A 16,468-nucleotide genomic window follows, 5' to 3' on the forward strand; every position below is an offset into this window, starting at 1 on the left:
GGCCTTTTGAGCTAAAAAAAACCCTCGACCATGTACAGTATAGTAAAGCATTTTTAGCTGAAAAAAACGACCATGTATATTAAGCCGTTTTTCACCAAAAAATGACCAAGTATAGGCATTTTGACTTAAAAAAACCCCGTCCATGTATATATAGTAAGGTATTTTTAACCGAAAAATCGACCATGTATAGTAAGGCATTTTCTGAGCTTAAAAAAAAAAAAAAAACACGACGATGTAGTAAGGCGTTTTAGCCGAAAAAAACGACCATGTATAGTAAGGAATTTTTAGCTGAAAAAAATGACCATGTATAGTCAGCCGTTTAATCAAAAAAGGACCATGTATAGTAGGGCATTTTTAATCGAAAAATCGACCATTTATAGTAAGGCATTTTGACTTAAGAAAAAAAAAGACCATGTATAGAAAGGCGTTTTTAGGCGAAGAAAATAACCAGGTATAGTCAGGCGTTTTGAGCTGAAAAAAAACGACCATGTATAGTAAGGCGTTTTTAGCTGAAAAAAAAGACCACGTAAAGTAAGGCGTTTTTAGCCGAAAAAAACGACCATGTATAGTAAGGCGTTTTTAGTAAACAAAACGACGATGTATAATCAGGCGTTTTTGGCCAAAAAAAACGACCATGCAACGTTTTTACCCGAAAAAAACGACCATGTATAGTCAGCCGTTTTTAGCCGAAAAAAATGACCATGTACTGTATAGTAAGGAGTTTTTAGCTGAAAAAAACAACCATGTATAGTAAGGTGTTTTGAGCTGAAAAAAACGACCATGTATAGTAAGGCGTTTTGGCCAAAAATTTTAGCTGAAAAAATGACCATGTCTAGTAAAGCATTTTTAGCCGAAAAAAAACAATCATTTATAGTAAGGTGTTTTTAGCTGAAAAAAAAAGACCATGTATAGTAAAGGCGTTTTTAGCCGAAAAAACGACCATGTACAGTAAGGCGTTTTTAGCTGAAAAAAAATGACCATTTATAGTAAGGCGTTTTAAGCCGAAAAAAACGACCATGTACAGTAAGGCGTTTTGGCCGAAAATGTTAGCCAAAAAAATTACCATGTCTAGTAAGGCATTTTTAGCCGAAAAAAACCCGTTTATGTGTATAGTAAGGCGTTTTTAGCTGAAAAAAATGACCATCCATATTTCAACACACATCAACATGTGTTGATGTACAGCCAATCGTACAGTAAGGCGTTTTTGGCCGAAAATTTTAGCTGAAAAAAAATGACCATGTATAGTAAGGCGTTTTAAGCCGAAAAAAACGACCACGTATAGTAAGGCATTTTGGCTGAAAATTTTAGCCAAAAAAATTACCATGTCTAGTAAGGCATTTTTAGCTGAAAAAAATTTTCATGCCGAAAAAGACGACCATGTATAGTAAGGCGTTTTTAGCTGAAGAAAATGACCATGTATAGGAAGGCGTTTTAGCCGAAAAAAATGACCATGTATAGTAAGGCGTTTTTGGCCGAAAATTTTAGCTGAAAAAAAGACGACCATGTATAGTAAGGCGTTTTTAGCTGAAAAAAATGACCATGTATATCTAGTAAGGGGTTTTTAGCCGAAAAAAAAACGACCATGTATAGCAAGGCATTTTTAACCGAAAAATCGACCATGTATAGTAAGGCATTTTGAGCTGAAGGTAAAACGCCTTACTATACATGGTCATTGTTTTTTTTTTGTATTTATTTTTAGCTCAAAATGCCTTACTATACGTGGTCGATTTTTCGGTTAAAAATGCCTTACTATACATGGTCGTTTTTTTTCGGCTAAAACGGCATACTATACATGGTCATGTTTTATTTATTTATGTATTTTTTGCTCAAAATGCCTTCTATACATGGTTGATTTTTCGGTTAAAACTGCCTTGTATACATGGTCGTTTATTATTATTATTATTTTTAGCTCAAAATGCCTTACTATACATGGTCGATTTTTCGGTTAGAAATGCTTTACGATACATGGTCGTTTTTTTTCGGCTAAAATGCCTTACTATACGTGGTCGGTTTTTTCGGGTAAAATGCCTTACTATACATGGTCATTGTTTATTTTTTTTGTTGGTTTTTTTAGCTCAAAATGCCTAAATGGTTAAAAATGCCTTACTATACATAGTTGTTTTTTTGTTTGTTTTTTGTTTTAGCTCAAAAAGCCTTACTATACATGGTTGATTTATCGTTTAAAAATGCCTTACTATACATGGTCATTGTTTTTTTTAGCTCAAAATGCCTTACTATACATGGTCGATTTATCGGTTAAAAATGCCTTACTATACATGGTCGTTATTTTTTACTAAAAACGCCTGACTATACATGGTCTTTTTTTTCGGCGAAAAATGCCTGACTATACATGGTCGTTTTTTTCGGCTGAAACACCTTAATATACATGGTCGTTTTTTTTTTTTTTGAAGCTCAAAATGCCTTACTATACATGGTCGATTTTTCTGTTAAAAATGCCTGATTATACATGGTCGGTTTTTTTTCGGCTAAAAATGCCTTACTATATATACATGGTCATTTTTTTGGGGGGTAAAACGCCTTTCTATACATGGTCATTGTTTTTTTAGCTCAAAAAACCTTTATATACATGGTTGATTTTTCGGTTAAAAATGCCTTACTATACATGGTCATTTTTTGATGAAAACCGGCTGACTATACATGGTCGATTTTTCATTTAAAAATGCCTCACTATACATGGTCATTGTTTTTTTTTTTAGCTCAAAAAGCCTTACTATAAATGGTCAATTTTTCGGTTAAAAATGCCTTACTATACATGGTCATTGTTTTTTTTTTTAAGCTAAAAATGCCTTACTATGCGTGGTCGTTTTTTTGGCTAAAATGCCTTACTATACATGGTCATTGTTTTTTTTAGCTCAAAATGCCTTACTATACATGGTAGATTTATCGGTTAAAAATGCCTTACTATTCACGGTCGTTTTTTTTGGCTAAAAATGCCTTACCATACATGGTCGATTTTTCGGTTAAAAATGCCTTACTATACATGGTCGTAATTTTTTACTAAAAACGCCTGACTATTCATGGTCGTTTTTTTCGGCTAAAACACCTTAATATACATGGTCGTTTTTTGTTTTTTTTTCAAAGCTCAAAATGCCTTACTATACATGGTCGATTTTTCGGTTAAAAATGCCTGACATGGTCGGTTTTTTTCGGCTAAAAATGCCTTACTATACATGGTCGTTTTTTTGGGGGGTAAAACGCCTTTCTATACATGGTCATTGTTTTTTTAGCTCAAAAAACCTTACTATACACGGTTGATTTTTCGGTTAAAAATGCCTTACTATACATGGTCATTTTTTGATGAAAACCGGCTGACTATACATGGTCGATTTTTCATTTAAAAATGACTCACTATACATGGTCGTGATTTTTTCAGTCAAAATGCCTTACTATACATGGTCGATTTTTGGGTGAAAAATGCCTTACTATACGTGGTCGTTTTTTCGGCTAAAACGCCTTACTATACATGGTCATTGTTTTTTTTTAGCTCAAAAAGCCTTACTATACATGGTCGATTTTTCGGTTAAAAATGCCTGACAAGACATGGTAATTTTTTTTAAAGTCAAAATGCCTGACTATACATTTTTAGTTGCCTCATGAACTTTAAGGACCCATGGGAACCCTGATTTGGAATGTGGGAGGAAACCGGAGTACCCGGAGAAAACCCACACAGTCCCGGAGAGAACATGAAAACTCCACACAGGAAGCTGGAATTGCACTGTGAGGTCGACACGCTAACCAGTGGACCGGCCAGAGCAATAATACTTGAGAGTAATTTGGAAATACTTGACAAAAATTTCAGGAAACCTTTCTTTTCAAGTACTTTCAAAAACATGTGTGCGGGTGTTGCAGAAATGTCTGACGCGGGAGTGTTTGAATTAATTTTTACATCCAGCTTTTCATTTATTTATTTAATGAGAACGCCGCTGAGAGCAGACATTGCAAGTGCAACAATCCAAACTCCTGCAAAGACACTTTGAGCTACCATAACATTGACTGACCATTCCATTTGTGCACATTCTTCGGAGCTAACTTTTCCACAGAAACAACTTTCAATGTTTTTTTTTAAATTATTATAATACATTCCCCACCTTGCTATCATTATCAGTACCATCTCGTACACAAAGAATGGGATTCAGCATGGAAACAAACCACTGTTTTAAATGCACCACCTTTTTTTTTCCCCCTCACCCCCTCCACACCCATTTAACCAAATAAATTGAGAGAGAGCAGGGGTTCATGCACAACTGGGAGGGCCATAAACACAGGAGGGAGTAAAAACTACCACATTGTTATGTCATCGACATTTTTTTTTAAACACCACTGAACGCTTACCAGGGATGGGGAACCTTTCTGGGGCCATTTCTGTAAAAAACGGACTTTGCATAACAATACGGCACTGGGATCCCGTTTCCCTTAGCAACATAAAATTTGGTAGATGTGTATCTGGAGTAAACCAACAAAAAGTCTCCAAAACACATACCTGGAAGGACTTAGGAACTCTGACATTTTGGTTTCAAGTGGCCATTTCAGGCTCACTTTCGCCTCTTTTCAAGGCACCTTCAAAGACAGATTTTGACCCACCACTTGATATTTGACAAGGCATTCCATTGTCAATGTTTTTTTTTTTTGTCATGGGTGGAATATGGCTACGAAATGTAATGAATTCTCCGAACCTAGGAAACGGTAAACAACAACCGTGCACGTTTGCCTGGATGAAAATCTCTGGCGGGCCGTGGGGTTCCTCACCCCTGAGGTCTTTTTACCAAGCTGATGGCCGCTCAGTGGTGTGGCCTTGGTGGTGAATGGAGAAGGCGTATTTTCAGTGGCTACTTGTCTGCGTGCGGGAAGAAAAGGTCAGACGCACAACACCAGTACAAACATGGCGATCAAAATATGAGCTCGGCACCATTTTTGCCAACGATGTGCTTGTTAAAAACAAAATCGTCTGGGATCAAATGAACAGAGAAGTATAAAAGGCTGACACAGATGGTGTGCAGGTTTCCGTTTATCCTTCTGGAATACTCGGCGTCAACAACATTAGCGCAGGTTTTTAAATAATACAACAGTACAAACTTAGAAAACCCAAAATATTTTCCTTTGAAGACGGGACAGAAGAAAACGTGGCAACACTGGGCAGTCTGAGTCGAGAGGTGCACGCACAACCACAACACACCGAACTCAGCACGACAGTTCATCTTCTCTTCCTCTCTTTGAGTTCGTCTCGGTCTTTTCCGTATACTTTGCTGTCCAGCAGACTCCAATGTTGGCATAACATCTCTGCGACGCGACTTCACAGAAACGTTGAGAGAACATTGTGGGGGAAAGGGGGGGTTTCTCCTCGCGAGTCCGCTTGTGTCCATCCGACGTCCTCCTAGTCCTCTTCGTCGTCATTCTGTAGCCCCTCCTGCTCTCCTCCCAAACGTCGCTCAGCTGAGATTAGGATGTGCTGATCCGACCTATTTCTTGTCTTATGGCTGACATGAAAACAATAACAAAAATATCTTACACATCTCGGGTCACTAAATCATGGAACGGTCAGTGGTGGGAAGAAAAAAAGTCAAAATACCTCCTCAGTGTATTCGAAGTAGTTTGTTGAACAGATTTTATTTCTACCTTTTACCTGTACGTTTTTGCTTCATTGTTTTGTTATTTATGACATATGGACAAAATATGACGTACAGTATCTGGAGAGGGCTTTAACCCTTTCAGGCACAGCGGTTACTACAGTGGACAGCTTACCATGTTATCAGGTTACAGAGTGCATGAAAGTGTTAATATGACATGAATCTGAGTGGTTTTGGTGCAAATTGATTTTCGACCTTGTTATAGGTTTAACCGTGTTTGCATTCATCTTCGACTCTTTCGAGCAGCTCATTAGCATCGGCAATAAAAAGTTATCAGCAGACAAGCTAACACCGATTTGTGTGTGTGTGAGTGAAAATCATTTACTGACGTCAGTTAGAGACAAACGCACAAAGCCACTTATGCATTGTTTGCACCAGGACAAGATAAGGATGTCATCTAGGGATTCAAAGCTGCTTACCATGAATGATTTCATCCTTCACTTTATGCAACTCGCGTACAACTTCATCCAAAATCTCCTAGGAGAAAACCACATTCAAAGTTAATTGCAACAAAAAGGATGGAGGATTCCCGCTATTAGCACGCGACATGGATGGCTCATGAATTCCTCAAAAAACGCTAATTCAATATGCGCTTTCCATGAAAAACATCTGGAAAATTGTGAAAAAACCCTCATTTCCACCAAAACAAACCCAAAATATAAAATACTGAAAACAATTTTAAAAATATATATGTGCGAGTATATGAATATGCGGGTGCTAAACCATGGGTATGCCAGGGTCCACTGTATTCAATTTTGCACCTCAACTATGTAAAGAAATTGAGTTACAACACTGACACTACACTTAAAAATAGAACAAAAAAAGGAAAGCTTAAGTAATGCTTCAAATAAAAGTGTGCAGAAAATTAACATTAAAACTGTCCAAACAGTTTTTTTTTTCATTGTACATCAAAGCTAAATTCACCCGAACCGTACTTCCAAAATGTACTGGAGTGCATTTTAAAAAGGTTTATGTCACTGTAACATTGTGCAGTTTTAATGGTGAATTCAGCGATTGTTCTCTGTCCTACTTGAGGAAACTCACATTTCATTAATACCGCACTCAACTGTTTCAAAGAATAGCAAAAGAGCGACGCAGAAGCATCAAACTTACCTGTTTCATCCTGTCAAATTCGGTGTCTGATTCACTCGTGCTGCCAATAGGTCTCACTCTACAACACAAGAGGAAAAACAAATGAGCTCTCGCATGTTAACCGCAGTACCGACATTTCTTTTTTTCTGTTTTCGCACCTCGACACCAGTGAGGATTTCTCTGTAGAATTGGACCGCTCCCATGGCTTCTTCACAGCATCTGACGGGAAGTAAAGCGGGAGTTACAATTTTGTGGCACTGTCGCTGCTTTCCACTGCGCGGAGCAAATTGCTTTGGAGTCACTTTTCCACTCAGGGACAGCGGTTACTCCAGTGGACAGCTTATCATGTTATCCGAGTCAGAATCCTCTTTCTTGGGCAAGTATGTCGAACACACGAGGAATTTTTCTCCGGTAGTACAGGCTACCCTACTATCATCAATAACAAGCAACTATGATAAACAAGGACATGACAAATAAGTATGGAAAGACATTCCGTAATGTAAGGGCACCGTTGTGCGGTAGTATCAGGTTACAGGGTGACTGAAAGGGTTAAAGTAATAAGCATGCTATTGAACGCATCTGTCGGAACAAGACATGTTCACAAACATAAACAATGAAGGTGTGCTCCTGTATTTATTGTACAGTAAAAAAAAATTATTTTTTAAATGGTATCCTTTGAAAACGCCGAAAATAATTTGACCATAGGGACATGTGCATCCTCTAATAAGCATCACTAGCTTCTTAGGTGTATTCAAACTTGTAATCCATCATTAAAGGGTGACAAGTAGTGGCTCGTGCCCTGCGATTGGCTGGCAACTGATTCAGGGTGTCCCCCGCCTACTGCCCGAAGACGGCTGGGATAGGCTCCAGCACCCCCCGCGACCCTAGTGAGGATCAAGCGGTTCGGAAAATGGATGGATGGATGGATGGATGGAAGTAGTGGCTCTGAGGCTTGGTGACCTGGTGCGTACTACACTAAATAATGGTCAAAGGAAGCCAATGTAAGCGTTGTCTCGGGACATTCAGCACATTAAAAGTAAAGGCTTTGAGACCATCTCCATACTGACTGATGTTCCGGACACTACAGTTGTTCATGTACAGGAAGTCTTTTTTGTTTAATTTAAAGACAAGTTAAATTACAAGTGGCACGTGGTCGAGTGGTGAGCACGCCGGCCTCACAGTGCAGAGGTGCAAGGGTTGATTCAGACTCTGGCCTTCCTGTGTGGCGTTTGCATGTTCACCCCGTGCCTGCGTGGGTTTTCTCCGGGTACTTCGGTTTTCTCCCATATTCTAAAAACGTGCATAGCAGGTTACTGGAAAATGCTAAACTGTCGCGAGGTGTGCGTGAGTTCATTGTGTACCCCACCTGCTGCCCAAAGACAGCCGGGATAGGCTCCGGCATGCCCGTGACCCTCGTGAGGATAAGTGGATTACAAAATGGATGGAAGTTCAATTAGTTCAGGTCAGAGGAGATCACCCAAAAGTCTGAGTTTAGCATGCAAAACCCCAACCCTTTATAAAGGGGAATTTTAAAACGTGTCACTTTTCAAAGACATGAAATACCTGTTGAGTTCTGACCAGGCCCGCGACCACCAGAGTCATCCTGCAGGCGAAAGAGAAAATGTTGACTAAATCATGAAAATAGTTGACATGTAATTATTAACTTAAGGCTTTAACAACCAACGTAATCTTGCTTTACAAGGATAATGAAAAGAAAGACTTACTTCATCAGGTTTCTCCGAAGCTTTCCGTCTAAGAGAGAGGAAACATGGCATTATTTGCAAAATACAGGATATTTCCCCCCAGCCCCTCAAAACTCACTCTTTGACTGCAAATTCTTTGTTACCTTTATAAATAAGCTCTAAATAATTGCAACAATCAGCTTTGGAAGAAAGAGCCTTTGTCATCAAGTGCTACTGGAACTCTAAAAAGGGCTTTTAACAGTGTACATACTTTAATGCCCTTGCATGTGGGAAAGGAGAGCCACAGTCACCAACACACTTTTCACGTATGCAGGAGCTGCTGTCGGCCACTGCTCGCACCCAGACACTCGCGCACACGGTCGCCGATGTCACACCGTTACAGATTCCAAGCATTGGATGTTTGCAATTAGGTTTTTTTTTTGCAATCCGTTTTGTGATTAAAAAGTGTGTTTCAAAAAATGTAAATTGGTTTAAAGCACGTGGGAGGCTTTAAATGGCCCCTCAAAACTTGTGCATTTTCACTTAGAGCATGTTGGTCTGGAATGTATACCTTGCAATGAGGTGTTCACCACACATCTTAGAACGAGTGAGAGTTGATGAGTTCAAAGAAGAAGAAATTGGAAGACTTCCAAATGAGATGAGCCGCAATGTTGTGAATTCTATTGGTGCACATTATCAACTGTAGACTAGATTGAGCGGAGAGGAATGCTTACTGAATTCAATGTCTTGAAATCATTTCAGATTTAAGCTTATTTTCCTGAATGGAACTCATTAGACTTGTATTTACTGTATTTTCCGCACTATAAGGCGCACCCAATAGCATTCCATTTTCTCAAAAGCCAACAGTGCGCCTTATAATCCAATGCACTTTCTATATGGATCAATATTCCGATTTCTCTGACTTAGTATTTTAAATGTTCTGTGAAGTGCTTTGTTACAGCTTCAGCGGTTGTGAACGCTCTATATTAATAAAGCTGTATTGTTTAGTATTCTCTTTAGTGTAGCTCCATCTAGTGGGTGCATATTGCAACCGCGGATACTAATTGTAGCTTCTATTCTATGCGCCTTATAATGCGGTGCGCTCTACATGACGACAGTTTTAAAATAGGCCATTGATTGAAGGTGCACCTTATACACCAAAGCGCTTCATCGTACGGAAAATACGGTACATCATGAAACATATCCATCAAAACAAAATGTAATGGCCAGTCAAGGAGTGAGTCCGTTTTTATTGTTTTTTTTTTCCCCCCTACCCTGTCCATTTAATATCCCCTTGACATATTCATCGGCAGGCAGATGAGTAAATCTCGTGTTTTACCTGCGAGCTAATAAGGCATTCATCTCCTGCATCAGACCCTCTCCACCACCTCCACTACCACCACTCGATCGGTTGGAGTCACTTTTGCCGCTGGATCCTGGCGGACTGCTCTCGTCCTAAGGCGCACAAGCGGGTGTTTGGTTGGCTTTCCTTTCATCCCCCCCTCAGGCCTTGTTGGAGCATGTCTACTATTCAAAGATATGTGTGTAATTATTTTTGCATCGAGCCCACAGAGGATGCTCACCCTTTGAACCTTACGAAGCTTGGCCCCGGCCAGCGCGGCCGCCAACCCCGAGGGCTGCTGCTGCATGCCAGGGGGACCCCCGGGAGGCCCCCCGCCGGTAGGCAGCGGAGGAGGCATGGGCGGGGGCACTGCCATCGGGGGCGGCGGACCGGGCGGCGGCGGAGGCGCTGGAGGGCCGGCCATGGGTGCTGGGACGCCGGCTGGGGGCGGGGCCACGGACAGCATAGCGGGATGACCTGCGGAAACAGGGGCGCCTGCGAGGGGCAGAGTTCAAGCTCGGTTAACGGCGACGACTCCCTGGAAGGTTGATCTCAAGGGTTCTGGGTGCTAAAATCGGAGCTGAGCAGTTCACGTGTTGTTTGACTGTCAGACTGCTGATGAATTCCCTCAGAAACTACTCACAACTAATTCACTGTCGAGTTTCATCTCTGCACATTTCTTTCTGGAACCAAATGACATCGGGCCATATTTATATGGTATTGTACCAAGTAATATTTTGTGTGAATGTGCTACAGTCTCATTTGCGCATGGGTGAGCTCAAGTTTTCAATTAACTGATCGATTCCCACAGGGAAAAAAAATTAAACACAAAATTAAGTACTACTATTAGGAATAAAATAAATACGACATATAAAGATTACACATTATTTTAACTGGAATAATTGAATGCAAATCAAATAATAGAGTAGCATTGATGGTAAGAGAGCAGTTTCCAAATATTTCCTGGCAACAGCGTTTGAGACAACTGCACATCTCAGTGAAATTCACTATTAGAGCAGGATCACAAATTCCGCTTCAGCAAGATAAGTACAAATAAGTGTGCAGTAAAAAAATTAAAATAAAAAAATAAAAATTCAAGTGGACAGAAAACTGTAAAAGAAGCAAAGAGGCAACTGGAATGCATATTTGTTAAAAGTCGTAGCTACATACTTAGCATAAGATCATCTTTAATACGGCACAGGCAGAGACAGCGACTGCCTCGGAAGGCGCGGCTGTTGGAGCTCAAATTTCCTGCAGTTCACTCTTTAACGCTTATTTGTGTACAAAAGAGCCTCGGATGGGAGATACAGTTACCGTTTCTTGTTTTGGAAGAAAAGAGGGGAGCCATACATTTGGGAAGAGGCGGTTACGCTCAGTCTGCTACGGTGATGTCGAGCAGCACTGTTTCATACAAGTGTTTGACTTTTATCCCGCTGAGTGTAGCTACAGGCGGGTTTGAATACATTTGAATATAGTGGAAAACATTATTTGGGTATTCTACCAGGGTAGATTATATTATTTCTTTGCAATGCTTCTTCGCAATAACCTTTACAATTTTGGAAAGTTAATTCATTCCAGGCGGCGCGTTAGTTGACTGGTTAGCACGTCGGCCCCTCACAGCGCCGAGGTGCAAGGTTCGATCCCAGCTCCGGCCTTCTTGTGTGGAGTTTGCATGTTCTCCCCGTGCCAGTGTGGGTTTTCTCCGGGTACAGTTTCTTCCCACATTCCAAAAACATGCGTGGCAGCTTAATAAAACACTCGAAATTTTCGCTTGGTGTGATTGTAAGCGCGGATGGTTGTTCGTCTATGTGTGCCCTGCGATCGGCTGGCAACCAGTTCATGGCTAGGGATGGGTTCCAGCGCCCTCCCGCGATCCTTGAGAGGAGAAGCGGATTAGAAAATGGTTGGACGGAGGGATAATTCATTCCAATCTTCAAAAGTGCGACATTTGTAAGGAACATACATTTTGCGCTCATGAAAGATTTGCCAAATCTTCTCTGGCTATGCCAAACAAAACCAATTGTGCTGTTGCCATCGACTCTCGTTTTGAGCTTTTGTCGGCAACATGTGCACTGGAACGTGAATATGTGGTGGGCGAAATATTATATTTGATGAGGAGATCCAGATTCTGCTGATGTCAGTTGGATCGTCGGGTCAAAGTGTGGGATAGACGCTGAGAACGCTGCACTGATTACAGGATGGAATGTCCTGACTAGACCACAACCTCACTGAACACTCATGGAATTGATCACAGTGGGCGACACAACCACGGTGGATGACGTGCAACAAATACTGGTTGAAAAAGGGCATTACATTCCAAGGCTGTGACAAGCCGGAGGTGCCATTGTGCCAGGGTGGCACAGTACATGCTACTGAGGCTCCTGATCATTAATTGCAAAATTGTTAAATGGTCAATATGTCTTTTTTTTTTTTTTTACATTTTGATCATCCAAACCACCAAAGAGTTGATGGCAAGGGCAAAACAAGCTGTTTGGCATTTGCAGAGATTTGCCTTTTTCCCCCCCTTGGGTGCAACCCACATACTCAGCTGTGCTACTCATCCCCCAAGTGCACGTTACGAACAAATGCCGCACCATTGAAAGGTAATATTACAAACAGACTTTCTAACAGAATAAGAGTTATTGCCAAGAAGCGTTGTTACAACAAAGAAACAATCTGTAGTAAAATATGTTACAGTCAAGTTTGACTAGCGTAACCCATTCTGTAGCAATCTGCAAACGTTTAATACGTTTAGTAATTCAGCAACTTGGGTATTATGCGCTTTACGTAAACTGTTTTTGTCACGTTACTCAATAAACATACTGTAAATTGTGAATTGGTAACAGATGATATATGTGGCACTGTTGGGTGCTGTTACACTCCGTTTTTGTATTTGTGTACAGTATTGCGACGTGATAGTGGTGCTATTACAGGATGGATTAAGTCAGGTAAGTGCCCACTAACGGCCCAGCTGTCAAATGCACGGCCTGCCATGGTTAGTCTATTGTCTACTTTTTTTGTGAGGCTGGAGGAACAGGTGCGTTCAGCTGTTGACATGATGGGGATAAGCTGTCAGCGACCGAGACCGATCGCCGAGTGGATTCCAACCCCTAGACACCTGCTTCTGCGAGCAAATTTGCATCTACCATATTGTTGATTTTGAGACATGCTAAACCAATTCCTTAAAAAAAAAATAGACTGAATTTCACCCTCCCTCTTCTTCATACTTACTGCTGTTGGTCAAGGGGACCTGTTGAGGGATGGGGGAGGGGGTCTCCTTGGGCGAGCCCCTGTCATTGTAATAGGGGGGCGAGTTGGTGTTGCTGGGGGGCTGGCCCTGCTGATGATGTGCCTGCTGCTGAGGGTGGAAGGTGGACGGGTACTGGTGATTAGGGGCGGGGCCTGCGGGCGGCTGGCCCGCGAGGGGCGGCATGGGCACGGCCTCGCAGTACTGCGGGGTGAGCGGCAGCTGATGGGAGTGGGGGGAGTAGGAGTCGTCTGATTGGCCGTTGGCGTGAGGGTGGGGCTGGTGCTGGGGGTACTGGGCGCTCGGGTCAAGTGGCGGGGGCTTCATCCTCATGCCGGGGATGGGGTGCGCCATGGGGAGCGCGGGCTGCGGCGGCGCTAACCCCTGCCTGGCAGGCATCGCCATCATGACCGGAGGGGAGGCGGAGGGCGGGCACTGGGCATACATTTGCTGCAATTGAGAGGCGGACCATGTGCCGTGTTTGGGGGGGAGCGCGATGTCTTGGTGGTGCTGGTGAGCGTGGCGGGCCACGGTGGGAGGAGACAGGGGGATTTGACGGACCTGGCGGCCCATCGTGGTCACTCCTGCCTGGACGGGCGAGAAGGCGGAGGCCAGCGAGGTGGAGAGCTGGGAGGAGAGCTGGGCCTTGTCCCTCGCCGCCCCTGCCTCTTTCTCTTGGGAGGAAGAGGAAGAAGCGGAGGGCGGGGAGGAGGAGGCCACGCGGACGTAGGACGGGGGCAGTGTGCTAGCTCTGTACTGTCTGTACTCGGGCGGAGTGTCGGGGTGGGCGGGGGGTGCACACACTTTGTATTGGAGAGTGGAAACGACTGTGAGGGGCAGAGGGGTGGGGGGAGGAGAGGAGACACAGAAGGAGATGCGGACGAAGCAGGGCGACAAACAAAGGAAAACAGAAAAGAGAAAAAACGTGAGAAGAATGAAAAGCAACCAAGCCAAGATGAAAAGATAAAAAATCAGGAGCATAATTCAAAAAACTGAGAACCGCAAATAAAGACTCAAAATATCAAGCAGCAGAATGCAACATGACCAGAAAAGCATATGACATTTCCCCCCCCAACAGCAGCTGGAAGAAAGAGATGGCAGCAGAGCATGTTGCAGGGGCTTGGTGGGGGGTTGGGGTTCAGGGTTAAGGGTTAGGGGGTTCGGGGAGGGGAGGGGGGTCACCGATATCATCGAGTGGGACCAAGGTGATGTTGAAGTCTGTTTCTCTAGAAAGACTTGAACACGTGTGTGTGTGTGTGTGTGTGTGTGTGTGTGTGTGTGTGTGCGCGTGCGTGCGTGCGTGTGCGTTTGTGTGTACATGAAGAAAAGGACATCGTGGGAATGAGGGTTAGTAGGAGGGAACAGGAAGCAGACTGCTCTTTATTCATCAAGTCATCACTTCTAATGTTTACTCCGCCTGGTAACACACCGAGAGCAAAAAGCCAACGAGCAAATACACGCCTGCTCCTTTCAAGTTTGCGTGTGCGTTTTAAATGCTACCAGGAAGTTGGCCGATCTCGGTTGCCGCGGCAGCCGGCTGGAGTGTGTATGTTTGTTGAAGGCTCACCTGATCCTGACGTCCGCCGCTCCCTCTCCTTGTGCGCCTGCATCTGATGCTGCTCCATCATCCTTTCAAGAGCAACCACGATGCTTAAATGTCACTTCAACACGTGGCTGCTTAACGCTGACTGTCAATAACACCCTCGTCCTGCTTTTGCGTCTTTTATTGCACAAGATTGGGTACGCGTGTACAATCTAATGAGGTCCAATATAAAAGCCGTATGAATCAATCTGTGCAGGGATCAGAATTCTTAGTTTTCGCATCTTGACTGCACTGAGTCATCGATTGCTGTGCCGCAATGGGGCATTTGTTTAATTGGTCTGAAATGTATTACTCAAGATCTAAGTGTGTGTTATATGGCATATTTCAGCTTTACGTTCAATTAAACGGGGTCGGATTTCTTAAAGAGTACAATTGTGAGTCAATCAATTCGAATTGAAATCGATTTCAAATCTAGCCTCTAAATCTGGTATTCGTCTCCATAGAGCAAAGGCTACTTCAAAGCACATTTCCGCTCACTTGTTCGTGAACGCCAAAAGCATTGGATTAGGTTCAGCAAAGTCTGTTCTAAGCCTGACCCCTGCTACTTAACGGTCGTTCATAAAGATTCATTAGTGAGTGACAGATTCTCCATTTCCGTTTCAGATCCCAACGGACACACGCATGGCTAAGCTCAAAATTAACCGAAGGTCCAAATTCGTCACGGATTATGCAGTCCGCGGAGGCTACTTGAGGCTAAACATTCTAAAAATTAAGCTGGTATAGTTTCCTGCTCATTTATCTTTTGCATTGGATCTCATGAGAGTGTACAAATCCAATCCCATTGAAGTTTGGTCATTGTGTAAAACAGAATATTTAGTAAGAGGAAGAAAAACAGAATACAATGATTTGCAAATCATGTTCAGCCGATATTTAATTGAAGACACTACAAAGACAAGATTTTAATGTTCAAATTGATCAACTTTATTGTTTTGAGTAAATAATCATTAACTTCAAATTTTATGGCTGCAACACATTCGAAAAGGTTTGGGACAGGTGTCAAAAAAGAGGAATGCTCATCAAACACCTGTTCGCCACTACATCAATAAGAGCACCTTAAAAAAACTACCATGCAAAGCAAAATCCATTTGTTAGCAACGCCTAGAAACGTCATCGCTTTTCTGGGCGCGAGCTCATCTAAGATGGACTCATGCAAAGTGGAAAAGTGTGTTGTGGTCTGAAGAGTCCACATTTCAAGTTGTTTTTGGAAATTGTGGACATTGTGTCCTTAGGGCCAAAGAAGGGGAAAAAACAACCATCCTAACTGTTATGAACGCAAAGTTCAAAAGATGATATTGGCCCGTTTTAGTGCCAATGGACTGACATCTAACGTACACAGCTGTGAAGGCACCATTCATGCTGAAAGGTACAAAGAGGTTTTGGAGAAACAAATGTTGCCATCCAAGCAACATCTTTTTCTGGATGCCCCTGCTTATTTCATCAAGACAATGCCAAACCACATTCTGCACGTGTTACAACAGCGAAGCTTCGTCGTAAAAGAGTGTGGGTACGAGACTGGCCTGCCTGCAGTCCAGACCCGTCTCCCATTAACAATGTGTGACACATTATGAAGTGTAAAATATGATAACGGAGACCCCGGACTGTTGAAGAGCTGACGCTGTACATCAAGCAAGAATGGGAAAGAATTCCACTTCCAAAGCTTCGACAATTATCATCCTCAGTTCCCAAACATTTCTTGAAAGTTTTTAAAAGAAAAGGTGATGTAAGACAGTGATGTAAAACATGACGCTGTCCCAGCTTTTTTGGACCGTGTTGCAGCCATAAAAATCCAAAGTTAACGATTATTTCCTACAAACAATAAAGTTGATCTGTTTGAACATGAAATATCTTCTTTGTAGC

The 16,468-nt window shown here is 42.4% G+C and overlaps 2 protein-coding genes across 7 annotated transcripts in view; one reads left to right on the forward strand and one right to left on the reverse strand.

The window, feature by feature from the left end:
* Positions 1-16,468, forward strand: part of degs2 (delta(4)-desaturase, sphingolipid 2) — a 57,602-nt gene that overhangs the window by 9,730 nt on the left and 31,404 nt on the right. The window lies entirely within an intron of this gene.
* The window catches only part of evla (Enah/Vasp-like a), a 40,343-nt gene continuing 27,771 nt past the window's right edge, over positions 3,897-16,468 (reverse strand). For 3 of the 4 annotated variants that reach the window (XM_086127313.1, XM_086127312.1, XM_086127311.1), the window contains exons 5-14: positions 14,576-14,637; positions 12,993-13,835; positions 10,003-10,256; positions 9,759-9,874; positions 8,462-8,489; positions 8,301-8,340; positions 6,896-6,956; positions 6,759-6,816; positions 6,065-6,122; positions 3,897-5,495 (exon numbers count right to left, since the gene is read on the reverse strand). In XM_086127313.1, the coding sequence (XP_085983439.1) occupies positions 5,458-5,495; positions 6,065-6,122; positions 6,759-6,816; positions 6,896-6,956; positions 8,301-8,340; positions 8,462-8,489; positions 9,759-9,874; positions 10,003-10,256; positions 12,993-13,835; positions 14,576-14,637 (1,558 nt within the window). In that variant the 3' untranslated portion in view covers positions 3,897-5,457. The remainder of the gene's footprint in view (positions 5,496-6,064; positions 6,123-6,758; positions 6,817-6,895; positions 6,957-8,300; positions 8,341-8,461; positions 8,490-9,758; positions 9,875-10,002; positions 10,257-12,992; positions 13,836-14,575; positions 14,638-16,468) is intronic. The other variant, XM_086127314.1, reaches the window with a different exon arrangement.

The sequence above is a fragment of the Hippocampus guttulatus genome, chromosome 13 (genome assembly GCF_054856545.1).
Source record: "Hippocampus guttulatus isolate MCC_2025c chromosome 13, RoL_Hgut_1.0, whole genome shotgun sequence".
Classification (NCBI taxonomy): Eukaryota; Metazoa; Chordata; class Actinopteri; order Syngnathiformes; family Syngnathidae; genus Hippocampus; species Hippocampus guttulatus.